The sequence below is a fragment of the Amphichorda felina genome (assembly GCF_050947745.1).
Source record: "Amphichorda felina strain 45539 chromosome Unknown scaffold_6, whole genome shotgun sequence".
Classification (NCBI taxonomy): domain Eukaryota; kingdom Fungi; phylum Ascomycota; class Sordariomycetes; order Hypocreales; family Bionectriaceae; genus Amphichorda; species Amphichorda felina.
Genome location: NW_028145044.1, coordinates 2,638,447 through 2,665,908, shown reverse-complemented (window position 1 = coordinate 2,665,908; position 27,462 = coordinate 2,638,447). Strand labels below are relative to the sequence as shown.

The window sequence follows — 27,462 nt, the reverse complement described above, 5'->3', positions numbered from 1 at the left end:
AATTTCCACCCGTAGAGCGAGAGATTCGCAAAAGGGTGTGGTTTGGCTGTATCGTGCTCGACAGGTAAGCTAAAGACCCCTCACATTCTCAAAAGAATTATCCCGGATTTACGAGCGGCGTGACTCACCAAATTCGTTATTTTAGGAGTCTGAGCATGACCTTTGGGCGGCCCGCATCCATTCCCCAGACATACTGCCGTCTAGATCTCCCCATCTATATCGATCCTATTGATACGCGGGTTTACCAACCTAAGGAAATTGGAGTCAGCCAGGGAAGCACAGACTTCTTCCGAGCGACTATGTAAGTTCTCCCTTTCCGCCTAAGACCTTGCGAATGGAGACGCATACCGGGCAAGAGTTCGCTGACATCCGTTGTAGAAACCTCTACGGTGTGTTGGGAAATGTAATCGATCTTCTGTACGGCGGAAACCTCGGCTGTGGAGAAAAGCTACCCAACTACGAACTCACAATCTCCATCATGAAAGTCCGCCGCATGCTGGAAGGATGGGCTCGGGAACTACCACCACACATGGGCCTCATTCATGCCTCCAAACTCACAGGGGACATAGCAGCGAATTTTACGCTCGCGCGATTCCGTATGATCCTGACCTTGCGCTTCAACAATGTCCGTATCCTAGCGCACCGCATCGTGCTGGTCAGGGTGTGCGAGCTAGTAGCAGATGTCGATGCGGCGCAGACCATCGACTTGATGGAGTTGCGGGACGTTTCAGGCAGTGCGGTGGAGGCATGCTTTTCGTCGTCGGCCGAAATTGTCAATCTTGTTGGCTATGCTGTTCGTGATGATGCTGGGCTGGCACGCCAGCTCTTGGGGGCTTGGTGGTTTACTCTATACTATGGTGAGCATGCTTCAAATTCATTGCCAAGTTGCGTTTTAAAAGGTCAAAAATTGACGTGTCTTCCCTATTTGATGGAAAAGTTTTCGATGCTGGCATGGTTCTTTTCACAATTCTGCTTCTTTTGAGGCGCAGCCAAAGTATCGCTTTGCCGCCATCGGTGTCGCAGGAAGCAATATCAGAGACATTCTTCCGCGCGATCGACACACTAAGTCGCCTGGATCAGGGTAACATCACCGTTGAACGGTGCTTCTGGTGTCTTAAGAAGCTCCGTATAGTTCTAGGCGTCTCTGGTAAGGGAACATCCTCCCATATTCTCCCCCGAGCCCTCCAAGGAATCTGGGCGGCTAACCTTGGACGCCTATTCGCAGATACACACCAAGGGGAGCTCAACTCGTTACCAATGCCGGGTAGCATATCTACAGACATTGACCAAGTTCCAATCTTTTTCCAGGAAGCCTTCAAAGATCAAGGGTTGTCGTTTCTAGATTTCGACTTTATGGGTAATGGGCGACTCGACTTTATAGGAGACTACTACGGAGAAAACCCACCGGAATTGTAAACAATGCAAAGTATCCATTGGCTCTAATCTTTTGGTTGGAAATTAAAGGGAATTGTTTAGTACGGGGGACAACCCACACGTTTTCTTGTACTATCGCTGTAGCTGTGATGCGCTCACGATGAGAAAACATACCATCGTCCGTGGTACAGTCACATACATGTAGCCTGTCGTTGTCCCAGAGTTTATCAACTTAAGTGTGATGTACGCTTCCTAGCCTGTGAATAGGTTCTCACTCACCAGGGACCCGGGGAGACGAGGAAATGGGTATTAGGAAAATTGAGTGTCCCATTGTCAGCATTGTATCACGTGGCAAACTCCACGCCGTTCCTCAGCGTTCCGATCTTGGTAATATTCACCTCCATGTCAGTTCCCGGCTTCAACCAACGGGGTGGCTGCATATCGCCCCCGACGCCTGTTTTCAGCACATGTTAGCCATAATCCTGATCACAAGAGAATACATTTCATAGTCTCTCCTCACCTCCCGGTGTACCGGTCATAATGACACTCCCTTTCTGTAGCGTCGTTCCCTGCGACAAGTACGAGATAATAGCCTCGCTGTCGAAAAGCATATCCGAGATTGACTCGTCCTGACGAACCTCGCCGTCAATGATTGTTCGAAGGTGCAGATTCCGGGGGTTGTCCACGAGGCGCTTAGCAACGAGACAAGGACCCATGGGGGCATAGGTGTCGAAACCCTTGGAAAAGCCCCATTGCGGGATGCGCCCGGCGAGTTCGGGGTTCCTTTGCAGTTTGCGCGAGGAGATGTCGTTGCCAACGGTGTAAGCGGCGACGTACTCCAGTGCCTCCTCTCTTGAAACATCCTTGGCGTCTTTACCTATCACAAGGACCTCCATTGCCGTTACGTTAGCCTTATCCTATTCCATGATATTTTCGGTGGCGTAAAGAATCAATTGCTTACCAGCTCGCCCTCGTAATCTGCCTGGTCATCCTGTGCAATCTTGGGTATGACAACATTGTCATGATGACCGATGATGGTTGTGGTTGGCTTGAAGAAGATGAATGGGTTCGGAGGTGGTGTCCTCTTTGCTTGTTGGACTACATAGATATGATCAACCAGAAGTCGCATATGAAGGCATTGTATGCCTGAGAGCGTTGATGAGATTACCTACTGTGTTTTGCATAGTTGAGACCAACGCAGCGTAATACTGGCACCTCAGCCGCCGTCAGCGGACCAAGGATTCGATCGACTGTTGCAATCTCGTCTGAGACGAATGTAGATCCAGTGGTATCGAATATGTCGTCACCGACAATAATTTTGGCTTGGATCTTGTCCTCGCTAGTAAGGCGGCCGAGGTCGTAGTCCTCGTGGGGAAGGATTGGCTCTCCATGCAAGATCCGGCTGTCCGTCGCCACGAACCTAATAAGTCGTTCCCAAGCTACAGACATGATGAAATGATGAAGGGCAGGGTGTTCTTTTTTGACCAGGTGCTATTTTAGCAGGTTTTAAAGAAGGCATTTATGTCTTTCATTCCACTCGAGCACCGGCGCTGCATACCCGTGTTTCCGTCAACCCGGGGGTATCGGCCCTGCTCCGGGATCATCCCGCGGCACTGATCCCGGAGATGTCGGGGAGCTGGGAACTGCAGGCACTTGGTGCTGCTAAGTCCGAGGTAAAGACATTCAATAATATCTAACCTATTCAATCGTACGGATGGTTAATTTGTCTATAATTGGCCTGCTTCATTGATGCAATCTCTTGAACAGTATCTACCGATCTCATCACATTCACTTACAAGATCCCATTAACAAACTGTCGAGCACGTACGCGAATCACTATCACTATGGCACCTAGCAAGATAGAGTCCGTCGTACATGATGCGGAAAATCAGTCCGCCGTGAAGCAACTTGTCAATACGGCGCGGAAGCTGCATGCGATGCCCCTATGGGAGCAAATGGCCAAGCTGAACCCCCCAGCACCGAATCCCACTGCTGTTCCTCACATCTGGCGGTACAAGGACATTCGTCCCAGCCTCGGGCTGGCTGGCGAGCTCGTGACAGAAGACCAGGCTGAGCGGCGTGTTTTGATGCTCATCAACCCTGCTAGAGGTAAGCCGTCACTAGCCAACTATTCCATTCTTAACGAGAATCCAGCAGCCAAAAATTAAAAGAGTCTCTGCTGACCCTGACTGCTCTCCCCTTAGATGCCCCATACACAACAGACACCCTCTATGCTGGCCTACAGCTCGTCATGCCTAACGAAGTCGCCCGAGCGCACCGTCACACAGCTTTCGCTATGCGCTTCATCATCGAAGGTCAAGGTGGCTTCACCGCGGTACACGGCCGGCGCATCAACATGCAGCGAGGCGACGTGATCCTCACCCCCACCTGGAACTGGCATGACCACGGCAAGGACGGCTCTGGTCCCATGATCTGGCTCGATGGTCTCGACCTACCTAACTTCCGCCACTTCCCAGTCCACTTTGTCGAGCATTACCAGGAGAAGCGATACCCAGCTGAGAATGATGACACGAGCAATTCGCCGATTGTGTTCCCCTGGGCGAAAATGAAGGCACGTCTTGATGATGGCAAAGATTGGGCTACCAAGGACTATCTCAAAGCGGATGGACGGCCCGTTTCCAGGGTCCTCGGAGGTTCAGCTGAACGCGTGGCCTCTGGGTGCTCGTCTCCAGGAATCCGCGAGACAGCTTCATCCGTCTATCACATTGTGTCAGGCAAGGGTCACTCCAAGGTTGGGGACGAGACGATTCAATGGGAGGCCGGTGACACTTTCTGTGTTCCGGCGTGGCACCAATACCAGCACGTTGCGGATGAGAGCGAGGATGTGTATCTTTACCGGTTCCATGATAAGCCCATGCTTACGGCGCTTGGGTTTTACCGCGTTGAGGGCGTGGACGTCGAGACGTTGGTGTCAGACTAGGTTGTATCCCGATGTCTAAAACTCTGGGATTCTCTGATATTACTGTAAATGCAACTCAATGACATTTCTTGAGATTATATCATAGCTGTGTTATGTCTGCTCGGGGTTCTCAGATGAGTAACCAATGCTGTAGCCTCCCTTCCCCGCTGACCTTCCCCTTAAAGTTGCAAGGGGGGCTGCTTTGAAATCCCATGAGCTACATCTGTCTTACGTAAAGACCTAGTGCGCGCACGCCATCTTGCGTGATAAGAAGCATACAGCGGCGCGAGTACATGTTAACCGTGCGGCTTTTGGATCCTGCTTCCCCGCGGAAGGATTTACCCGATACGCGGGGAGGAAGAATTCTTGATATAAACTGAAAGGAGTACCCCCTAAAAGCATGTTAAGAATGCCACCAAAACTTCCTTCTCTGTGCACATTAGGCTTACACTATGAGCAACGTGAAACCACAACTACTTTTGTTCGGTGCTACCGGCTACATCGCCGGAGTCCTACTGTCTCGATGGCATGTGGTTGGATTCGAGAACCTGCCTTTCAAAGTCACCGCTGCCGGGCGTTCGAAAGAGCGACTCGAACAGATTGCAAAACTATTGGGCATATCTACTGTCACAATACCTTTTGACAACATAGCTGGATTAGAAGAAGAGGTCCAAAAGTACGACATTGTTGTGCAATTGGCTGACTGCGATGCATTTCAGGCCACGCATGCCATTCTCCGTGGTATGAAGGCTCGCTACGAATCGACATCTACTCGACCGCGTCTGTATCATGCGTCAGGTGCAGGTAATTTGCGGATTGTCCAACTGAATAACAACACACGCACTGACATGGATCTGCGTTGAGCGTTTCTCGACAAATATACCGGGGGGAGACCAGGTTCGGACGACGAGATCCTTTCAGACCTCGACGCTGGATTGATTTCTCAAATCCCACTATCACTTCCTCGTACGCTGACTGCCTCTCTTCATGTTCTGTATCACGCTTAGCTGCATGCAGCTCGCTAAAACAGATGATCAGATCGCAATGTGGATGACGCTATCATCACCGCCGACAGGGAAGGCTACCTGCGCTCGTACATTGTCGTCCCCTTCGCCGTCTTCGGCACTGCCAAGGGCATCATGCACGAGGCCGGCATCGCCAATCCATCTTCGATGCCGATTCCTGGCTTAATCGACATCTCGATGCGCCAAAAGTCTGTCCCGCAGCTTGGCGACGGTCAGAATCAGAAAAGCTGGGTCCACGTCGAGGACGGTAAGTCCTAGCTTCCCAACAGTAGATCCAAGTCGGCTTTTTTTTCAATCTGTCTGGCGCCTGTGCCACAAGTGACGGCTGATAATGGGTATGAACCTAGTGGCGAGCCTCTTCGACATGATCCTTCTGCGCGAGCCAGCAGACCATGGTTTTTCCGGGATATTCTTCTGTTTGAATGGTGAGCTCGAGGCTGGCCGCATCACGACCGCACTGGTCGAAGCCTTCCACGCTGCCGGTATCTTCAAGGACACGCAAGCAGTGCCTTCACCACAGTCAGATCTCGAAGCCGGACCAGTAAGTACCACAGTGCTATATTTGTCCAGTAGCCACCCTGAAGTCATTGTCTGTGTGTAATAACAGTGTTGGTGTGCCGAAGCTGCGTTATTGGGCAAGTACAGAGCGCGGATGGGCCGAGCGATCGCGTTCGCTAGGATGGAAGCCGAAGCATGACTTGTCAGGTCTACTCCAGCATGTGAAGGATGAAGTGACACGCCTGTGTGTAGCATGAGTGGTGTATATGAGCTATTTAGTGTCTGGATCAGAATACAGGCGTGAAGGGCAGAAGTTAGTTCTCGTGATGGTGCCCAGTATCATCCTTGGGGTGCGAGTCTGGACCAGAATCTAAGCTTGGTGAAAGCAGTACTGTTGACTTGATTATAGACGCTGCTTGTGTGCTCCTAAGGTGACTCCGCCCGAGAAGGGAACATATGTCAGTAAAAATGGCATTCTGAACCTGTTAAATTGGATGTTGATCCTAATAGCTTTACGAATGCCCTTTCCCACTGTGCCTGGTCTATCTGAACTAGTCTGGCAATGGTCCCCCCGTGTTCCGTATAACCAAGCACGGCCGTCGCTAAACCAATGCTTCCGCCTTTGATTTCTCGTCAGCTGGCACGGCGGGTGTGGCAATTTGGCTTGCCACATAATGCGGATCACTCTCATCTACACCACCAATGAACCAGACCAAGACGACAGACAATAGTCCAAATCCAAGGGTGGAAAGAAATACAGTTTTGTAAGCTTCTGAGTTGCCGAGGCGAAATGCATGCTCAATCAAGGGGATCTTGTCGGCCGTCAGTCCCTGAGCTGTAGTGTTGAGCAGACGCTCTCCACGGTCCAGCACGGCAACGATGGTAGGTACGACAGACTCGGGTAAGTTTGCCTCCTGGATGGCACCGCCAACGCTCCTCGGCACCGTGATCTTGAGCCTGTTGTTGAGGATGGTGTTGTACATGGCGACCGCGATCGAGGTACCCGTCAGCCTGATCGAACCGCTGAGGCCGCCGGCGGTTCCGATCTCCTCCTGGGTCCGGAGGGGGAATGTAGTCATGGTCAGCGCCACGCCATCTGCCGCCCCGAGGATAAAGTTGCCGGTAATCAGGAAGGCCAGAGTCATGTCAATGTTGATGGGGTCTGCAGCCAAGGCGACCAGGAGGGGCAGCGAGATGATGGTACCCACGATGACGAACGGCTTGGCCGGTATCCAATTGGTGCAGAAGGGTCCGGTCATCTGGCCAAATACAAAACACGTGGTGACCAGACCGGCATATGTTTCTTGGACGTCGGCCCCGAGTTCGGGGTACAAGATGGGCACAGCTCGTGGCCAGATGAGCCTAAGGCACAAGTCAGCTTGGCGTCGATTCATCAAAAAGACAGACTTGGGGAAGCTGCCTACCCAAAGGCGTAGAACGTCATGGCGGCAATGGCACACCAGATGGCGCATGAGGTGAATTGGATATTCTTGAGCAGCTCGACTGGCAGATAGGGTTCGCTGAGCGGCATCAAAGTTTCGTATAGCGCAAAGGCCACCAAGCAGACTGCGCCGCTGATTATGGTACCGAGAACGTGGGCGCTGTTCCATGGGTAAAGGACCTATTTAATCGGGTCAGCGTGACAGCACAAGGTCTAGGTAAGGGGTAGACATGCACCACCCCAGCTCAGACCGGCCAGTAGCAAGATCATTGCCGCAGAGAAGAGCACGACACCGACATAGTCGAAATGTCGCAAGAGGTATCTAGCCGTCTTGGTTTCGTGCAGCTGGTGGAAGCTGGGAGGGTAGTAAAACAAGTACCAGCACAGTGTGGAGGCCGCGTTCAGCGCGATGAGGAGATAAAAGCAGGCGCGCCACCCAGAGGCTGTGTTGGACACGATGGTCAGAGCGATCTTGGGGCCAAGAGCATTCTAGGTCACGAGTTGAGTACGGGTGCGTGACAGGTCTCGGGGGAGAGATATACGGACCGTCGGAACAGACCAGAGAAAGACGCCCGAGGTAGCAAGGAAGCGCCGGTTCATGGGGACAATCTCGGAGACGGCCCAGAAAAAGGAGAGCTGGAAGCCAGCGGCGATCCCGATAAGGGTCTCACCAGCGATGACCTGAGGGACCCCATGGGCGGTCGCGGCGACGATGCTGCCTACCATGCCGATGGCGGAGCCGATGATGAAGAACCAGCGACGGCCGAATACGTCGCTGAGGCGGCCTACCAGCAATAGCAGGACGGCTTGCGTCATTGTGTAAACGATGCCAACCCACACAATGTCCGGCGAAGGCTCAGCTAAAGGGTCACATGTTAGCTTGTCATCTCCACAATCTGAACCTGTGGTGCGAGGGAAGTCATCTCACCAAAGCTGTTGTTGATCTGGCTCACGATCGGTGCAACCAGAGAAAACCCGCCGGTGCCACAGGCAAAGGCGAGGCCGATCGCCTGTAGAGCTTCAGTCCTGCGATTCCCTTGGTTTCCTGGGAACGAGGGATGTCACCTACACAATAGCTTCCAATAAAACGAGCGCTGTAGAAATACCCAGGCGGAAGTTGTTCCAAGTCTCTCCCCATGGCCTCCGCTCGCCGGTCAGTGGTCACTCCGCCAGGGTGGTCTAGGGTTTCCATGGCGACGATGCTTTCCTCGTGTTCGGTGACGGCGCGCGCAGCCTTCATCGTGTATGACCTCTGTTACTAGAGAGCAAATCTGAGTAGTGACGGGCGACGATCTGGGTTTGGAAGTAGAAAAGCACATGGACTAGCTGGTCGACACCGCTGTTTATAAGTCTTTTCTGCTGCGCACCTGATTAGGGACTAATCACCCCAGGGGGAGCCAAGCCCAAACCCCAATGAGGAGCCAAGCCCCAAACCCAAGGATCTGGTAGACAATCTGGGGTAGAGCGGGGTGCATATCGGCAGGTCGGATACCACTCCTCGGATCTTGGGCCCTAGCTCCCAGGCTTGGTAATGCAATCCAGTCCCTCGGATACTCCGTGCAGGACACAGCACGCACACTCGCCATCCTCCAGAAGCTAGACCTTCCATGCTCGTAGTACCCACAGTGGCCGATATCCAATCGCCGAGCAACAGACCAAAACCAAGGCAAGAGGCGCGTGAATCGCGGCAAAGATTCCATGTCACATTGTGGAGCAGCAAAGTTCAGCGTGTGTAGAGCAGATCTGATGTGTTCCCAGTAGATATGGCTTGGGAATACTGAGGCTACATTCGGCCGGCATGTAGCCCGCCACTTATGACTATCTCGGTGCCTGTTGTGTACAAAGCTGCATCGGAAAGAAGGTATACGGCCGCCCCCTTCATATCCCGGCGATGACCGAGCCGTCCCATGGGAACTGCTTCCAGCATCTCCCGCTCCAGGTCCGGCCGGGTGTCAAACTGGCTGATGGACATGTTTGTTACCGTGTGGCCCGGTGAGATCATATTGACCCGTACTCCAAGGGGAGCTAGCTCAACAGCGAGACCCGCAAGCAAGCCCTTGGAAGAACCTTTGGACGCCGAATATGCCCCCAGTGCCTGGGCCTCGCACTTCCTCGCCGTAGCGATACTCCCAACGATGACAACGCTACCCCTACAAGCGTCGTTTGCCGTGGCTGGATTTTCGAGCATAGCTCGTACTGCATGCTGAATGCTGAAGAATGTACCTAGGCTCTACATCATTCCGGATGTTAGTTAGTCGTAATTTTGCAGAACAAGTGCAGCTGAGGTAGCCGGGAAATCCGCTGCAGATATGCTCAAGGTGCGCGCGACTTACGTTGACCTGGTGCAGGAATCGAACATCGTCCCATGTGCTGTCCAGGAACGGCTTCTCAATGCAGACACCAGCGCATGCGATGCTAAAGCACAGTCAATTCTCGGATTCAAGAGAAGACCTCATCTGAGGCAGGCAACTCCTCAAAACTCACATTCCGTCAATTCGACCAAAGTCCCTCTTGATGGATTCAAAACCAGCGTCGAGTGCGCGCTCGTCTGCTATGTCGGCACTGTTGATGGGGCGGATAAGGATCATATGCGAGCAGAAGGGGCCAGTCTGCTCACGTATAATATTTCACCTCAGATCCTACTCTTGGCCCGAATACATCGAGAAACTCGTCGTCAGGCTGTGTGGCGGTCCCAATCGCAGCGACGGATCCGCCGACTTCCACGACGGCTTGTGAGAGTGCTAGACCGATTCCACTGGCCCCTCCTTCAGTCGCTGTGTCAGAATAAATTTTGACCCTTCTGGGAGGGTGGCAACAAACCTGTGACCACGATGACTCTGCCTGTCAAGCAGAGATCCTGCAAGACTGTCGAGGTCTTGAAGCTGGCTAGTGCCTCTTCGTAGCGCTTAGCTGACGACATCTTCTATCACCAGCACTGTCTTAATGATGCAGTTAGGCGAGCCTCTGCGTAAGAATGATGGGGATCTGTAAGGTCTAGGAAATAGGAAAGCCTATCCATGAAGGACCCCTCACTCAAACCACGCATTGGGCTTCTAGCTGGTCTTTACATCATTGATGTTAGGGAAGCATCGATCCCAATCGGATCAGTACCAGTGGCGCCCCGCGGATAACCTCCCGATCATGTCTGAGAACTATTCCAGCGGCGATACGTTTCCGCGGGCGTGTCCCCTAAAGCCGATGGTTACTAAGCCGGTCGATGCGGGCAACGGATACGGATTTGTCACGGATCGATCGAAACTTGGCGGCGGCGGCGCAGGCTTAAGTAGTCCACTGTGCTCCTGTAAGCTCACGCCGCAGCTTGGTTGTAAGCTACAACACAGCCGGACGTGCCCACAAGCAAAACAATACGATTCAAGTCGGGCCTCACCAGTTTTCTCGGCACAATGGCACCATCTACAGAACGGAAACATACCCCTCGCCAAGTCCTTGAAAAATTCTATGAAGCCGAGCGGGTCTTCACATCGGCACCGGCTGGCCAACGCAATTTCGACACTGTCGCAGTGGTCCTCTCCGATGAATTCTACATGGAGCAGTCGTCTGCGCTCCCTTGGGCAGGAGAATACCGCGGTCCCCAGCAACTAAAGGAATGGCTGGAGAGGGTCTCGGAATGGACCGTCATTGATGTCCAGAACCCCGAAATTTTCGAGAACCCCAACTCGGACAAGATTGTCGTGCTGTCCAGGGTTTACTACACTTGCCACAAGACGGGCGAAAAGATCGACTTCCCGCTCTCGCAGACGTTTGTGATTGACTGCGAGCGAGGTCAGATCAAGGAGATTAGGTCGTATTACTGGGACATACAGAAGCTGAACGCGGCCATGGGTTGCAGCGGCCACGAGCACGTGCGCCAAAAATAGTACCTTCTAAAGGTATCGGAGGATGATATGAGTTGTCTACATGTGCCTTGTATCTAACTTAAGATTATCTATTAATATGTTTCATAAACCCAGCCGAGTCCCCATCTCAGAGACTCGATATCTAGCTCAGTTGCAGTACATGGTGAACTCACAAAAACATTAGTTGCCACGCCAGATGGTGTGCTGTTCATTGTGTGAGAAACACTCATATACTATGTCCTCAACGGTAATCTCACCCAGATTCATGCCATTACCCCCGCCCTCGTGGCAAGTATCAACAACGTTCCAAGTGCCATCGCCGTCTGGAGTCTCGATGGAAGTCCCACTGCCAGTCCCGCGGCAACCGCTGTTTGGTAAAAGCCGTCGTCGGGTCGTCGCAGTTGGCATTGTCGTCGCCTCAATTTCGTAGACTGTCTGGGTGCAGCTGTTTCTAACGTAGCTGTTTCCAACGCAGCTGCTACAGAAGGAGAATTTTCCCAGACCGAGTCCTGGAAAGTCTCGAGGCCGGCATTCTTGCCGTTGGGGGCCGTAGATACGACTAACCTTAGGCCACATCGGTGAGGAGTTGTCCAACGGGTACGAAGTACAAAATGTCGCCGTCGACTGGCGCCCATAGCTGAACAGAAGAGTCGGAACTGATAACCGCCCCCGCCACGTGGATACATATGTCATCGGGGAGTGGTACTTCTTCGCCACTACGAAGAGTATCAGGACCCTTGGCGTTCTCTTCAATATCAGTGTGCCCATGAAGACAAATTTTGAAGGACTCCCCAGCCCCAGGTACAGCTTTGAGCGCCCGATACAAGTAAATGTCGACTTGTATGACAGCTGGAAACTGCCGGAACTCCCGTCTCTATCCCAGGCAGTGCAGATGTTTGGCCACCATACGCCTTTTCCGGCTCATGAGCTCTGTGGATGCAGTGGGAGAAGACTTTTCAGCCCATCTCCCGTGAACTGTGGAACCTCCTTGCGGGTGACGAGCTCGGTCCTGACCCAGCTTTTCGACAGGAGAGACTGACCATCCGACCGGCCATTTTGATCAATCTGGTGCCCATCCAGTGCAACTAAATCCTGCGATATGAGACTGAAGATGGTAACTTCGTGGCGGGAATGAATGAGTTTGCTGTCCTATAGGAGTACTGGTTTTACATGATGGTAAATGGATTTTTTGCTGAAAGAACTTTTTGATGAGTTGAACTACGGAGTTACAGAGTCCTAAATACTAACTAGGTTGTTAGTAATATACCTATACCTACACTTGATAAAATTTGATACGCATAGCATTGCTATAATCCATATGAAAATCCCACTCTGTAACCGCCGAAATGTACGGTAGGATATTAGGCAGATGACTGCAGAACACTGCCAATCCCAAAAACACAAGTAACCTTATAGGACCTCAATAATATCTTTAACTTAATACCCTTATAAAAACGCTATATCTTACTTATAGGGTTAGGGCTCCTAATACTATATATATGTTAGATACTTTAACTAATTACCATACCTCTTTTAAACTTATCATTACATAATAATAGAAATTCGTTTAATTTATTATATGAATAAGTTATATTATAGCTATTCTCCTTAGCCTTTGAGGCCGTTTTTTGCTGAGGTCACTTGTGATTTTGGGGTTGGCATTGTTCTGCAGTCATCTGCCTCATATCCCACCGTCAAATGGTGTCATTGGTCTGCGTTGCATGCCGGGGGAATGTCTCATGATTTTATCGTTCAAATGAGAAGGGGTCTGGCGCTTGCAGCATGCATGTGAATGCATGTCAGCAGCCTCCGTGCTCCCTGTCCGTACCATCCATGTAATTATAGGAACCAATTAAACAGACGGGTGGTTGACACTCATACAGGCTACAAAACCTGGAGGAAATCGCTGCTCTGTGCCCCGGATTCTCTTTGGTCGGGTTGGTCCTTGGCAATTCGCCAAGTCCTAAACTCCTAAGTCCTAAACTTTCAAGTCTTAAACCCCAAAGCTCTCACCACAACATAAACCTGTCTCCCTCACTGGGCGACCGCGCAAAACGACTAGTTCCAAATAATGCCGTCTTCCTGTTCCTCTTATGAACTGACCGGTGGAACAGCCCGGGCCGGAGAACATCTACGTCAATCACAGGAACACGAGGCTGGCGCTGACCGCCATGAAGGAGAGAAGAAACGGTCCCCCCTAGAAAGAGCACGAGACACCTGGATATGGGAGTCTCTATCCATCCTCTGGGCCCTCCTTTGCCTCGCCGCTATCATCATCATCCTCGCGTCCGTGTCCGGAAAAGCCGTGTCGACATGGCACCTGCCCATCAGCCCCAACGCCTTCGTGGCCATCTTTTCGACCCTCACCAAGGCAGCGCTCATGACGGCGATCCCCGCCTGCATATCGCAGCTCAAATGGGTACACTTTGCCGGCTCTCCTAGGCCTCTCATAGACATGGATAGGTTCGACCTGGCCAGTCGCGGGTCCTTTGGCGCACTTGTCTTCCTCTACGATCTCATCCTGGGGACAGCAAGGTCCGGCGCGTCGGCCTTGGCATCTGCGGGATGCGCAATTACAATTATTGTCCTCGCGCTTGAGCCGTTCACGCAGCAAATCATCAGCTACAGAGAAAGAATGGTCGAGCTGCAGAAGGGCGCTGGAGAGGCCACGCTGGTAGTAGCAACTGGGTACGACACTGGGACCGACACACTGAGCGGCACATCAACACCAGGTACGGGTCGCTATACCTAGCGCAGCTGCATCGTGCTTCCATGCTAAAACAATGCAGATACTATCGATGATTTGATGCAAGGTGCCCTGCTGGCAGGCATCTTTTCTCAGCCCATCGACCCACGGGCATATGAAACATGCTCGTCGTCAAACTGCACCTGGCCTGCTACCACTTCTCTTGGCATCTGCTCCTCTTGTCAGAACGTAACCGCTGAGTCTGGCCCCAAGTGCGACGAGAATGACAAAGGAGTCAACGTCGAGAACTGGAGTTGCGATTACACGACCCCGAGCGGTATATCCCTCCGGGCTACGACGGGCCCTGCACCAAGCGCGTCTAGATTTTACACCATGCTCAACGCAACTGGCATACCAAGTCCATTAATCTTCGGAGCTGATATCGGGCCCCAATTTGGCTTTCTCGCCCGCTTCGGCATCCTCCGCATCGGAAGCCCCGATGACACTGCCACTGCGTTCCCTGATTCGGGTCGCGTCGACGAATGCTACCTGTTCTGGTGCAAGTCCACTTACACGCCGACCTCGACGTTTGCAAATGGCTCACGCTTCGTCAACACCTCGACAGAACCCCTGTATTATGATCAAATGTTTGATCGACATTATGCCACGCTCATTGACGAGAAAAACACAACTTCGTATCCCATCAACTTGGCCGATGCAGCAGGCGCGGGCAACATGCTGGAGAAGCTCTTCACCACATCTCTAGGGTCGGAGTTGACACAAGTCTCTCAGGATGAGAATTTTAGTATTGCGAAATTACTTTACAAAACGCCGAATATTACAAGCCTCTTCGATCACATGGCCCTGAGCATGACGACCCGACTTCGCTCTGGGGGCAACACCAGCCAGGTTTCTGGCCAGGCCTGGCACAACGAGACGTATATCCACGTTGAGTGGGCATGGTTTACCCTGCCAGCCGTTCTGGCGGTCTCAGCAATTATAATACTGGTTTTTACGGCCGTCATGAGTAAGCACCGAGGGCCCGGCCTATGGAGAGCTAGTGTGTTGCCGTACATGTTTGTGGGCAGAGATTGGGGAGTTGATGATATCTTGATATCTGGTGCAAGCAAGGAGGGTGTGTCACAGATGGAACGAATCGCCGAATCTCAAAGGGTGAGGTGTGCTCCGTAGTGAATCAGTGATTGTAGTCAACGATCAGGGGATATTTACAGCATAGAATATACAGAGTCTATTACATTTAACAACGAGAACAGAACCCAGCCGTAGACGGCCGCTAGTACAAGCTCATTATTGCTAGGGGCTATATGACATATCTTCCGAATTCACCCGGCAGGCTTTTTGATATGCCCTGTATCCACGCTCTTGTGATCTCTTTGGAGAAGGCATACTCTCCGCTCTGCTTTGGGCCCGCAAACTGCAGCTCGAGGGCGTGGTTGAGCACCAGAAAGTGCGCAATGAGGACCTGCGCCACGCTGTTGGGGGGATCGAAAAACTGGGTGAACTCGTCGTCGGTCATTTCTTTTGTGAGTGCGTAGTAGGGGACCATTTCGAGAAACGCCAGAGTGACATTACCAGGTTAGATGGGTCGAGATTCTAAGGATAGGGTGGAATTACTTACCGTCTACTGGCGAGCCCCTGGCTAAAGTCCCCAGGTTTTCAAGGGTCATTGAATAGCGAAGTCCGGCAGAGCTCTGGCAGAGCGGCGTTATGAGCGATAGGGAGGCGAAGTCCTTCCCATGGTGTTCCCCTTTGGGACCGGCAGGTCTCCAATATACTCCTTTATGTTACCAACGAAGGATTCCCGCGCGATATCACGGGAGAAAGCCTTGTTGAGACCCTTGATAGTGGAGACCCTTAGGCCCAGTTCCTAGAGGGAACAATCTACGTGGGAGAACATGGTGAGGTGATGGGTGGCGGTTCCAAGAAGAGCACAAGCCAGGAAGTCATGTTAGGCTATGGCCGGGGAGCAGTGACGTAGATGATTATACGTGGATTTGAAAGAACATCAAAGAACATTGAAGTCTTATTAGCTTAATTGTATCCATAGTAATTCAGAATTCCATCCTCGGCGTCACTCTGTGCCATTTCATCGAGGCTCATGTCAACATTTATCAATCCAATACAAAGACCCATGATATTGCTCGAAAGTCCGACTCGAAGCCACAGTCTTCCCGTTTCGTGATCATCCACCTGCTCATCTTCATCGAGGTCCTCTCGTTTGACTGCGGTGACAACTTTGACGTGGAGGTCGCCTGGATCCAGCATTTGATCTGCTGGGTCAACCATCATCTGCAATAGATGGTCTATCCCTTGTTGGTCTAGCATGATGCAAAATTCGTACCTCCCCATTGTCGAACCAAAAGTTGTGAATTCCCTCCACTCTTTCGAATGATGGTGCTTCTCGATCCAAGCGTCAAACTGCTCGCCTACCTGATCCGGCCCCACACCATCGAGAGACCCAGCATCCTCGACAATGTCGCAGTAGAATCTTTTCGCCAAGGCCTCGTTGGGAGAAGGGTCTAGTGCAGGCTCAAGACGGCCCCTCTCTACAGACAACTCGCCAAGGGCGAATTCTTTGGCTAACGAGAAAAAGTTCTCGACTGCCCGGGGGAACGATTCGTCAGACTCTGGCGTATAGACTGTGCGAAATATGGTGAGTCCCCAAGAATAAGGGCGGTCGTGAGAGTGAGATGTCAAGCTGATCTGTTCCAGCCTGAACCGGACCCATCTGTTGGCTTCTGTCTTGTATCTGTCCCTGTCGATGCGATCCATCATAAAAAGCTCTGGCGGAATTGGCGTAAAAGGTTCAACGCATTCCGCCGCTGATGGTGGAGCGGGCATCCGCCTGCCTGACATGGTTTGTAGGCGATAAAGTCTGAATGTCCGTAGGTAAATGAAGGTGAGTGAGGGAATTTGGTAAGAAGACCACGTTGTGTGCTGGGCAATGGCTAATTACATGTATCAATATATAGATTTTGCCTCCACGCCATAGGTACGGGGTGCATGTGCAAATGCAGCTTGGTGAGCCATTGCCAAGCCATCGCTCCTTGGCCCCAGCATCAGAACAAACCGCGAAGAGCAATGCTCAGGACGAGGCCTGGGTTAAATGTCCATCCTAAACCTCCATCCCCTTGCTCGTCCTCCAGCACCATCCCGCTTAAGGCTCATGTTTTTCGCGTTCGTGCTTCGAGAAATGTGATGACTGGTTGTTGGATCGCATTCTTGTAGGTCGCGCAACTTTTTGGGGGAGGGCTCCGTACTCCGCCAGGCATCCATACATTCGGCGCCCAATAGATGGTAGTCAGCACGGACCCGCCATTTCCTCCAAGTCGACAGGGACTACGGAGTATCCGTAGTGGGAGCAGCTTTTTAGGAGGACGAGGGTGTCAGAAGTAAAGCGGTAGTTCAGACGAGAACAATCACTTTCGGAGCATTTTATTTCTAATGAGGCGGCCCACTTTTGAAGTTTCTTTGTTACATCGCCCTGGCCGCTGTGATGACGAACACAACTTGACACGTCGCTTCAAAGGTACTAATAATATTTAGTCCCACTATTCGTAACGAAGCTATCTCTTTCCCTCTTCTTGCGATATCTTCTTCAACAATATCGATTAATCCATCCACCATAGATACAATCAAGCAGCTTCTCCCGCCTGGCAAGGGGGTCCTGCCCTACTATATGTTGGTCCTAAGTACCATTTGGATGCTGGTGCTGCGCGCAACACGCTCGGAATCCCGTTTTAACGCTCTTTGCAGCTTTCGATCATCTTGATTGGTACCTGTGTCTAGGCCTATACCACGCTTCACTTCTCTCGACGCGTCTACAACGGTCGCTTTATTCGCAACCCCAGGCTCCCGGCGGCTACTTCCACGTTCAACCCCAAAGACTCGATCAACAAGCTGGTGCCGGCCTAGACCAACCCCAAGGCCACTGATCAGCTCACGCCTCTCTGTGGCCGACTCTTTGGCACATGGAACGCCGACATCGCTAAGGCAGCTGAAAGGAGGAGACCAGGGGGAATTAGGAGGTAGCAAAGCCAAGAGCACAAGTCGAGAACGGAGGGAGGAGGCTGGCGTACTTATACTGCCAGCGAGCAGCCAGTGTTCCGACAGGGGTCTCAGGGCCAATGGCGGCGGCGGCGCCTTACCTGATTGGGGTGCCGCCAAACCCGGTGGGCGCAACAGCGTGTTCTCGATTACACATCAAGTCGAGATAGCACTGTTAGAGCCGCTAAATGCGGCAGCTAGTAGAAGTATGGGGGTAATAGAGTTAGAAGCCTAAGCCGTAGAAGCCTCCGCTATATTATATAGGATAGGATAAAATGGTTTATAGCCACAGATAGCTGGTGCATTACTATATCGCATGGCTATTTTCTCTGAACCCTATGAAGAAGTGTGGTCAACAATATGCCTGCTTAGGTAGTGGTAGCAAGCTACCACGCTGAATGGGAAACAGGAACCTAGAGACATAGCATGTCAACACGAGCCAATATTTCGTCACTTTTGGTCCCAAGATATCAGATGTAGACCTATAAAATATCCATCAAAGTTCTAGGACTTCGTCAAATGTCAGATGCTCATCCAGTGTCTTCTCTGCCGCCTGCTTCACCTTTTCTCTAATAAACCCGTCCAACTCGTCGCGCTCTTCCTGGGTTAAAAGAGCAACTCTATCGTCAAGCGTCGTAAACTTGCCAAAGTAACGTTCATCAATCATCTGCCAGTAAACGTCGTCGAACATGAAAGCCTTGCGTGCGGCAATGCAGAGCCAGAAGGACCCATCATCCATGGACCGTTCCATATGCCCGGATAGACGCTGGGATTCCTTGAGGGTCCCCTGCTGTAGCTGGGCATCCTCGATGGCCCTCAGGCACTTTAGGAATAGCTGCAGGCGTGGTTCGAAGCGGGTGGCGAGAAACTGCTTGAGATCTGGCTCCCAGGCCTCCGGGCTCTCAAAGAGAAGCCACCAGGGCGCGGCATGTGTGAATTCGACGGGCGCGGCGTAAGTGAACTCCCAGTCAATGACTCCCGTGACCTCGAACTCAGACCCTGTGTCGTTTACAAGAACATTGGACGGGCGTAGGTCATCGCACCAGAGGCGGAAAGGGCCTGGCTTTGTCGGAATTTCTTGAGTAATCCTCCGGAAGAGACAACGCGCAATGTACTTTTTCCTGCAGTCCTGCTCATCCTCGATAGCATTGTTCCGCTGGTGTTTGAGATGGAGAATGTGCTGCGATGCCAGCTCCTGAAAGTATTCCGAGGAGTTGGGGAAATACTTCTGGGTAAAGAGGGCCGGCGGTAGGTTGCCCACCCGGACCAGCTCGTTCATATTCAGGGTCAGTGGACGTTTGATGACTTTCCATGCCCCCGCTTCATACCCAAGGGCACCGATAAGGGGGAACTCGGATTTGGAGAGCTCTAAGACAACCTTGGCCATTGGTCGATAGGCCTTTTCCAGCTCCTCAGTCGTCACGTCGGGACGCAAGTTGGGGGATCGCACGGACGGGTCTCTCAGGTACGTGGAAAGCAACGTTCCCTCGATAAAAGACTCGACAATGTAAGGACCCAAAGACCACAGGCCAGTGCCCAGAGGTTTGGGCACAGGAATGGATGTGCGCCGGGAAACCCATTGCATGACCATCAGCTCATCGTTGTTCTTCTCTCTGCGGAACCGGCTTCGGCCAAGAATGGGGAAGCGGACAAAGACTTTGGAGCCATCATCAAAGGTGACAGTGCATGCGATATTACAGGAGCCGGTGATGTAGTCGGAGGCCTCGACGGGTTGCTTGCCAGGACGGTGGCGACTGGCGACATTCAATGGTAGACCCGGGGACTCTCGCATCAGGAGGTGAAGCCAGCCAGCGAAAAGCTTTTGGGAGTTTGCCTCGGCCAGGTCGTCCCAATCCATGGTGATGGGAGCCGAGCAAATGAATTGATCGGGGTTTCGGCCGATGGGCGCGTTGGAAACTACCTTATCTAGGTAAGCAGTCCTGGGAAACACATGGAAGTTGGGGGGAAATAAATGAGCAGTTGGCCCGTTGGACGCATGGGCCATTGGTAGCAAATTGCGATTATGTAACCTGAGGCTCTAACGCTATCCCAGCCATGGTGCCCCAGGATTTCATGTTTGTATCACGATTGCTCAGCCAACATATTCCCCTTATCTGAGTACCATCACATGATAGCTTGATGCCTCCATGATCGACTTTGCCCTCACCAAAGGGGAGGGGGGCCAAACATGTGTTTTTATGACCAAGAACCGTCTCAGAATAAAATGATATACGAATATGTCCATCACCGAAGTTTGATTCTGATTGTTAATCGTATTGTGGAGTGCCAGCTCTAGGAGTTAGCGACAAGGCAAACTAACCGTATCACTTGGCAAAGGTGGTTGCTTTAACACTAACAACTTAGTTACATACTGTGAAGGTAATGATTCCTGGTAAAACTAAAATTTCGCATTAGTTTTGTTTATATTTTATATAGATACACTGGTTCAGTAATGGCAAGGCTACATCAATAGCCATGGTCAAACCTGGCCTTCCACCACAACTCGGCAGCTAGCCAGAAAAATAATGCACAAATCTTATCACAGCTTGGACAGTGGCCGGGAGCTCTCAACAGACTCCTTTAGTTGTACCAAGCGCTCATCGGTGACCAGCATCGACTTAGGAAAGTCTTCGCCAGGGCGTTCCCCAAGAACCAGTTGGGCAGCAATCTGCGCCGAAAGAAAGGCCTTCACCATTCCAATACCGTGATAGCCGCCACAGACATGCTGGTGGCTCCGGCCGGGGAACAAATTGAGCGGACCAACAAAGGGCATAGCATCCTGCGTAAACCCCAAGATTCCAGACCAAGCGTGGCTGATGCTGGCTGACGGTCCCGGGGTTGGAGAGGCCATGGTCTCCTCTGGAAACCCTCGCAGATGAGCTAGAGGCAGCAGATCGGTCTGGCTGTCATCTCCTGTGGCCGGCCTCCCGGTATTGGCCCGACCGACGACAATATCACCAGGGGTCCGTTGGATGAGGTAGTCGTAGTCCTTGCTGGCGTAGCGCAGCCAATATGAGTACTTGCTATCTAGACCGAGAGCCGAGCCTTTCTTGGACTGCTTGCCTAATCTTCCACCCTTGTTTCTAGGCTTGGCCTTGTCGTAGCGCAACACATTGCCCCTGACGGGGGAGATGAATGGGCGCAGCTCTGGGAGGAGGTGGCCCATCCATCCGTTTGTGGCGTGTACAATCTTTCTTGCCCGGACATCGCCGCGACTCGTGCGCAGAGTGGCATAATCTTCCCCGTCATGGTCGCTGATGGCATGGACAGGAGTGTTGGTCTGAACGTTGAGCTTCCCGGAGCGGATCATGGGTGCCAGCATGCCAGTGACCATCTTGTACGGCCATACAGACGCAGCGGGGACGACGATGGCGCCGACACACCTTGGCGACAGAGTCATATCCTTCTCAAGGATGGTACGGTCCCGGAAGACTTTGTACTTGGAGGCCAGGTGGGGGGCGTGGGTGTGCATGTCCTTGAGCGCCAGAACAGCCTTCACAAAGACGTCTTGGTCGTAGTAGGCGTCAACTCCCTGCGTGTGTACCAGGTCGCAATCCAACGACTCCTCGAGAATTGCATCGGCCATGGCCTTGAGGTGGGAGTGCTCAAAGTTCGAGATACGGACAGCCTCGTCGGCGCCAAATGCACGCTTTCGGTCCTCCCAGACGGCATAGGCCATGGTCTTGATGTGGCCTCCATTGCGTGCCGTGGCACCCGAGCACAGGGACCGGGCGTCAATAAGAGTGACCTGCAGATCAGGGCGCTTGGAAAGAAGAGTTCGGGCGAGGCTGGTGCCAGAAATGCCAGAGCCGATGATGACCACGTCAGAGATTCCAGTCGGCCATGGTGAGCGGTGGTTTGCCAACGGGTGAGGAGTTGAGTACCAGAAGGGAGTTGTGGGATTGTGGACAGGGATCCCGGGATCAACAACCCCAGGCTCATAGACCCCCTCCAGCGAGCTGGACATGTTGGAAGTCTGGGGATGAATTAACAAGTCGTTGGGTTAGAATCTCAAAGAGACGGACAGCCGCTCCAGATCTTATAAGTCATGCTGACGACATAGTGCTAAGTTCAATCTCCATCCGGGGTCTCTGGGTCTCATTTGAACTGCCCGATTCTCTTAAGCGGTCAGCCACATTGGCACACTACCGTAACAATCCCTATTATTTCCCCGCTCGGGTCTAAGACCTGGGACACTGCACTCCGTACGGGATACGGATATAGAGACGTGCCTACATGAGAATGTGGGGTCGGAGGGGTCGCTGGAGGAATCCATTCGAGACCCTTCGTAAAATACGCAACCAAAAGCTGCATGAGAGGCTTTTGAGATGCTACTAGACAACAGAGGATCTGCTCTCTTGGATCCAGCTCATCAAAGACCTACCATCAACATGACAGCTCACCTCATCATCGTGTCCGGCCGCTCGGGCTCCGGCAAGTCGTCCGTCGCGAACGAGATGTCCCAACAACTCCGCCTCCGCGGCATCCCGCACGCCAATATCGACGGCGATAATCTTGACGCCCTTTACCCAGAGCCTGAAGGCAGTGATGTGCTGCTCGCCAACCTCGAGGCTATGTGGACGACTTACACCTGCACGATATCCAGTATGAGCCGACTCATCGTCTCGGGCACAGCGATTGTACTCGACTTTGAAGCAATAAAGCAAATTATGGCAAAGATAGGAGGTTCAAGGGATCATGGTGTTGAAGGAAAAGCGGTGATTTTAACAGCAGGCCATGGTGTGGCAGCAAGCAGGTTGAGAGCGAGGGAGGTTGGCAGTGAATTCGAACTGTGTCTGGCAAGCAGCAATAAGATGGCTGGTATTCTGGAGGAACTGGTCGGGGACTGGGCAGATCGTGTAGCAACGGATGAGGAAAATGTTAGAGATACGGCGTTGCATATTTTACGGCAAGCTGGTTGGATACATTGAGACTATACCACGAAAAAAAACATGGACTTTCTCCAAGGGTCAACGGCACAATCTTTAGAACTTATAAATTGCATTGGTGTTTAGGTGCAAAACGGGAAACGTGGAATTTCCCTACGGGCTAATTTGCAACTGCAACGGTACTAATCAGCAAAGCCACGCGCCATGCAATGCCGACCAGAGCCTCTACCTCGCCGTGGCTAATTTACAACATGATTGACATCTCTTGCTCTACCGGTAGAGTCGCCAGCGCCTCAACAGATGTTTTGGGTAGCCTGTTGTAACTTGTTAGGCCCTATTCGTGTCTTCCAGGGCGCCCGCCCCGCTGTCGGATGACGGCACTAGGTCCCCGAATTAGGCATCAATTGATTCACGGTTCACGGTTCACGATTCACGATGGTTTTGGTGAGTTCCCAACTTCCACCTTTCACCAGCGCTCATTGCACGTTGTCCTGTCTGCGCCATGGAATCAGAGGAGATCATTCCGAGATTTGTCGTGGATCTATCGCAGCCGCCCGAGCATCGCTACGATCACATTGTCCCTCACCTCCAGACCCAGGTCGACAGCTGTGACCTGTCCAGCATCTTTGACGACCTCCTCCGCCAATTCGGCGGTCCTGTTATTGCAAAAGGTCTAGGCTTCGTGGCGCGCATAGCATTGCGCCGCGTGTACAGGTCCGAGGAGACTGCTGAACTGGCAGGGATATCAAGGGCCTTTGGCATTCCGATTCATCTTCTGGTCGCCTTCAATGTCCTCCTAGACCTGCTTCTGGGCTGCACCAGTGGTGGCGTGCGGGCAGTCGACTCAGAGCAGCAGCCAGCCTCGTCCAGGACACCACGGATGCTGCATTTCCGCACACTCGACTGGGGCATGGATACACTGCGCAAGCTCACCGTCCAGCTAGATTTTGTCCACTTTGCCGGCGGCCCTGTTGTTGCTACCTCTGTCACCTATCTCGGCTACGTTGGCGTGCTGACGGGAGTGAGGAACGGTCTCAGCATGAGCTTGAACTTTCGGCCGCATCACTCTCGGAACTCGCTGAGAGAGAGGCTGGCTTTTCGCTGTCACCAGGCTCTAGTCGTCTTGGGATTCCGCCAGTCAATATCGAGTGTGCTGCGCGGCTTTCTCTTGGATACTCGCGCTAAAAACGTAGGAACACCAGGTCATCGCCCCCATTTGATTGTACAAGAACAAGGCTAAAAGTCCCCAAGGGTAAAGCCGCCACGAATATCGAGATGCATACCATTTTATCGACGTTATCGAGCTCGCCGTCCACAGCTGCGTATCTCATCTTCTGCACCCCCGAGCGAGCTTATGTCGTCGAAAAAGATCACCGCAAAGCTCTCATCCGAGACTCGGATACCTATCTCACCTCATATAACCACGACGTCGCCGATGAGGAAGATCCAGCGGAGTTGGAGAGCGCAGTCCAGGAACTCGCCTCAACCGGGAACACGACAGGGATGGCTGACGTGGTAAGCCTGTCACTCGATAGAAAAGCCCATCTAGACGATCTTTGGGCGAAGCGAGTCCGCAGTTGTCGCCGGCATCACGGCCAACATGGGACGGTGGTGACACAAAAAGATGTTATTAGGTTTCTTCGGGACCCAGAGATCTGCAACGACGAGACACACTACGCTGTGGTTATGGACCCGACACTAGGACGTGTGATATGGGCAAGAATGTACCATATTGCTGAGGACCTAGTGGATGACATTTGGAACCAAGGCGTTGACAACTCGGGGAGTGATATTGTCTCGGCTTAAGTATGTCAACGTATGCAGTTTCTAGTCACGAAGTAAATCTGGAAGTGATAACGGGGAAGTCAATCGGCGGACACATGATAAGTTGAGATGGACATCTTTCTGATGCTGTTACTTGTCATACCCCCTACCTGCCATATACCTGCCTTGCGCCGACCGCCCCTTAGTGTCGACACCACCTGAAGCGGCGACGCCTCCCACCCGAAGGATTTAGCAGAAATAACAGGACATAATTAACTACGTGAGTACCTAGGTACTTACTTAGGCAATGCACTACTAGAAGGTACATGTAACTTGTAGCCTCAACGCCATCCGGATACGTGCACAATGTAACATCCCCAACAACTACACGTAGTCTCAACATGGAGAGGACGGCCTCATGATTGTCACTCCTAGTACCCACTGTCTGCTAATTCCTGGGCGTGTTTTTGGTGATGGGGGGCGTATACATGGGGTACATCGTCGCGCTGGTGAAAGGCTTCTTACAGGGTGGATACGGAACTTTGGAAAGCATTCCCAAGAAACACAGGACACGTTTTAGAAGGTAAGTATTCGTACAGATCTACCAGACCTGTGTTATATCATGTTTCTATTGCGAATGGCTTGAGAGGATAGACAGGCAAGAAATATGCCTAAGATTCGGGAACACGACGAAATCTGCAACTGCCACGATGACTGTACAAAAGAGTGGTTGGGTGCAGCAACAGAATCAATACTACAGTACGAGACGGCTCTGGGAAGAGTTAAAATTGTTCCGGACATCTGTAACTATGAGGACCAAGCTATTCACGTGAAAGATGATACTCTTAAAAAATTATGAGGGAGCCAAATGAAGAAGTATGTTGTGTTGCGCTTGTGGGCACTCCAAGTGTATTCGATAGACATGTGAAAAACCATTAGGACGCTACTGAAAAAACGCCTACACTATTCATACTGAGGTTTGGTATCACAGGGTAACTACATGGTTGCCTGTTTCAGGACAGAGAGATATAGAACTTGGCTAATTCATTGTTTATTCCTAACGAATTACAAACTAGCTCGTAACGGTGTAGCCGATTCGATCGGGCTCGAGTAATAATCGTTCACGATATTACAAACCTCACGCGCCAAACCCCAGCTAAAGATGTAACCGCCGCCCTGGGGGCCGTAGGCATGTACAACCCTTTGCCCACTAACGATTTCTTTTTCAACCCGAGCACCTCCTTCTCTCTGGGGTCGAATTCCCACAATGTCACGAACAACTTTGAAGTCGGCGGGTGCAGGGGAAGGGAAGTCCTTGGGGATGTTCTCGTGTATCCTTCGGAAGATCTGGATGTATGTGTAAGTTTCAACGTTTCAAAGGGATATGGTCACTCTACATCTCTTTCAGGGGCATGAATACTTACATCGGCGCGAAGATCGTCATCAACTTTGGTAACCGTGCTGTTGTACTGCTTGATGCCGCCGAGAATAGTCGTCCCGTCCGGGCGGCCTAGTGCGTAGGTATAGTCCTTTCCACGGCGGATCCAGATCTTGTTGAATTTGGATTCTATCAGCACCGTCTGTCCACGGACCTCTTGCATGCGTTGATCCGCCACGTCCTTGAGGTGCCGAGCCCCGACACCACTGGCGTTGATCAAGATATCGTGGCCCATCCCTCGCAGATCGGCGAGCGAGTTGACGGTCAGTCGCTTAAACTTGACGCCTGATGCCTCGAGCCGCTTCCTCAGCCAGACAAGATACACCGAAGGTGTGATGATGACGGACTTGTACGCCATGCCGAACGGTGCGCCCTCTGGAAGCTCCTCCTTGGACATGACCCTGAAGTCGGGGAGTTTGTTGGCATACCACACCTTGTCGACGGTGGCGTCGTCGATGAGGTCCTCCATCTCCACCTGCCTCACGCTCGACTCGGGATACCGCAGGGCTTGCCTCCACCAGACCCAGAAAGATTCGAGCTGGCGTCTCTGCTCCTTCTCGTTGGAGCCTGCCATGCCCATGAAGACGGCGCCGGCCCAGGGGCTCGCCCACTCGGTGGACTCCGGGTCGCCGGGGAGGTTGCGGGCGACCACGGTAATATCATAGTGTGTGGGCAGGGAACTGGCAATGGCCAGACCGGTGATTCTGTGAATTTCCTTGTAAGTAAGTCATGAAGGCGGTATGAAAGTGTGCGTCGGACTGCCAGCTTACCCGGCACCAAGAATCGTGACTTTTGCCATGATGCAGCTGAGTGGAAAGATGCCACCTGTAAGCCAATGGATTCTTTTCTGGTTTGGATAATACACCTGGGATTTTGACTGCTGGTGATATTATGGCATTTAACAAGCTGAAATTTGTTTAAATATTATACTTGGGGACATGCCATCTCCCCTCTGTCGTCCGTCCTCGTGGCTAACGGTGGGCTGCATGCTTCTCGTCTAAGAGACACCCCAAGCGGTTAGGCTACTCTAGATACTGGATCGTTATCTCGCTTACCATCCATCCCAACAGTACGGCATAATCAGCGCTTATCTCGTCTAGAATTCTCCCGATGCGTTTAGTAGAGCGGGGCCATGCCTTTCAGTTTGGCCCACATTTGATCCTGGTTGCCCCCGGCCCTCGTCTCGTCTGCTTTGTACCGAAAGCGGTTAGAGTGAGGGTATCTCGCTTGTTTTGGCCCGCACATTGTCCCGGCTTTACGGTAAGGATCGGTGGGGGGGGTGCCTCATCTCCTTTGACATCTCGCCGGACTCGGATCTAGAAGTGCTCTTGGCCCGTGGATATGGCTCGTGGCGCATCTGCTGCTGGGAGTCCGAGACTGGGGTAGACGTGGCATATCGGCAATCACCACAATCCCAACCTTGGCTACATCGCTTTATCTGGGTAAGCCTTTGATTCCTGGGGAAGTGGCGCTGACTCCCCGTCGTACCCCCTGCTTTGGCC

The 27,462-nt window shown here is 52.2% G+C and overlaps 11 protein-coding genes across 11 annotated transcripts; 5 read left to right on the top strand and 6 right to left on the bottom strand.

Annotated features, from left to right (window-relative positions):
- Positions 1-1,877: 1,877 nt before the first annotated feature.
- ACO1O0_006688 (fumarylacetoacetate hydrolase family protein) lies at positions 1,878-2,823 on the bottom strand (the record flags this gene model as incomplete). Its single annotated transcript, XM_083196071.1, has 4 exons — positions 1,878-2,291; positions 2,336-2,472; positions 2,547-2,739; positions 2,818-2,823. The coding sequence occupies 4 exons, from the start codon at positions 2,821-2,823 to the stop codon at positions 1,878-1,880; spliced, it is 750 nt and encodes a 249-aa protein (XP_083049087.1).
- A 488-nt stretch (positions 2,824-3,311) lies between these two features.
- On the top strand, positions 3,312-4,315 carry ACO1O0_006687 (cupin domain-containing protein; the record flags this gene model as incomplete). Its single annotated transcript, XM_083196070.1, has 2 exons — positions 3,312-3,483; positions 3,597-4,315. The coding sequence occupies 2 exons, from the start codon at positions 3,312-3,314 to the stop codon at positions 4,313-4,315; spliced, it is 891 nt and encodes a 296-aa protein (XP_083049086.1).
- Positions 4,316-5,083: 768 nt separating this feature from the next.
- Positions 5,084-5,901, top strand: ACO1O0_006686 (uncharacterized protein; the record flags this gene model as incomplete). The annotated part of the gene is made up of 4 exons (XM_083196069.1): positions 5,084-5,087; positions 5,333-5,566; positions 5,667-5,860; positions 5,893-5,901. 4 exons carry the CDS (start codon positions 5,084-5,086, stop codon positions 5,899-5,901), a joined length of 441 nt encoding a protein of 146 aa, XP_083049085.1.
- A 518-nt stretch (positions 5,902-6,419) lies between these two features.
- Positions 6,420-8,074, bottom strand: ACO1O0_006685 (uncharacterized protein; the record flags this gene model as incomplete). The annotated part of the gene is made up of 4 exons (XM_083196068.1): positions 6,420-7,179; positions 7,242-7,383; positions 7,495-7,747; positions 7,805-8,074. 4 exons carry the CDS (start codon positions 8,072-8,074, stop codon positions 6,420-6,422), a joined length of 1,425 nt encoding a protein of 474 aa, XP_083049084.1.
- A 2,325-nt stretch (positions 8,075-10,399) lies between these two features.
- On the top strand, positions 10,400-11,136 carry ACO1O0_006684 (nuclear transport factor 2 family protein; the record flags this gene model as incomplete). Its single annotated transcript, XM_083196067.1, has 2 exons — positions 10,400-10,541; positions 10,679-11,136. The coding sequence occupies 2 exons, from the start codon at positions 10,400-10,402 to the stop codon at positions 11,134-11,136; spliced, it is 600 nt and encodes a 199-aa protein (XP_083049083.1).
- Positions 11,137-13,186: 2,050 nt separating this feature from the next.
- On the top strand, positions 13,187-14,992 carry ACO1O0_006683 (DUF3176 domain-containing protein; the record flags this gene model as incomplete). Its single annotated transcript, XM_083196066.1, has 2 exons — positions 13,187-13,789; positions 14,048-14,992. 2 exons carry the CDS (start codon positions 13,187-13,189, stop codon positions 14,990-14,992), a joined length of 1,548 nt encoding a protein of 515 aa, XP_083049082.1.
- Positions 14,993-15,144: 152 nt separating this feature from the next.
- On the bottom strand, positions 15,145-15,368 carry ACO1O0_006682 (uncharacterized protein; the record flags this gene model as incomplete). The annotated part of the gene is given in 2 exon segments (XM_083196065.1): positions 15,145-15,193; positions 15,211-15,368. The coding sequence occupies 2 exon segments, from the start codon at positions 15,366-15,368 to the stop codon at positions 15,145-15,147; spliced, it is 207 nt and encodes a 68-aa protein (XP_083049081.1).
- A 2,997-nt stretch (positions 15,369-18,365) lies between these two features.
- On the bottom strand, positions 18,366-19,727 carry ACO1O0_006681 (phosphotransferase family protein; the record flags this gene model as incomplete). Its single annotated transcript, XM_083196064.1, has 1 exon — positions 18,366-19,727. The coding sequence occupies one exon, from the start codon at positions 19,725-19,727 to the stop codon at positions 18,366-18,368; it is 1,362 nt and encodes a 453-aa protein (XP_083049080.1).
- A 681-nt stretch (positions 19,728-20,408) lies between these two features.
- ACO1O0_006680 (FAD dependent oxidoreductase) lies at positions 20,409-21,836 on the bottom strand (the record flags this gene model as incomplete). Its single annotated transcript, XM_083196063.1, has 1 exon — positions 20,409-21,836. One exon carries the CDS (start codon positions 21,834-21,836, stop codon positions 20,409-20,411), a length of 1,428 nt encoding a protein of 475 aa, XP_083049079.1.
- Positions 21,837-23,193: 1,357 nt separating this feature from the next.
- Positions 23,194-24,373, top strand: ACO1O0_006679 (beta subunit of N-acylethanolamine-hydrolyzing acid amidase-domain-containing protein; the record flags this gene model as incomplete). The annotated part of the gene is made up of 4 exons (XM_083196062.1): positions 23,194-23,202; positions 23,309-23,947; positions 24,010-24,273; positions 24,308-24,373. 4 exons carry the CDS (start codon positions 23,194-23,196, stop codon positions 24,371-24,373), a joined length of 978 nt encoding a protein of 325 aa, XP_083049078.1.
- Positions 24,374-25,910: 1,537 nt separating this feature from the next.
- ACO1O0_006678 (FAD-dependent oxidoreductase) lies at positions 25,911-26,759 on the bottom strand (the record flags this gene model as incomplete). Its single annotated transcript, XM_083196061.1, has 2 exons — positions 25,911-26,664; positions 26,731-26,759. The coding sequence occupies 2 exons, from the start codon at positions 26,757-26,759 to the stop codon at positions 25,911-25,913; spliced, it is 783 nt and encodes a 260-aa protein (XP_083049077.1).
- Positions 26,760-27,462: the final 703 nt, after the last annotated feature.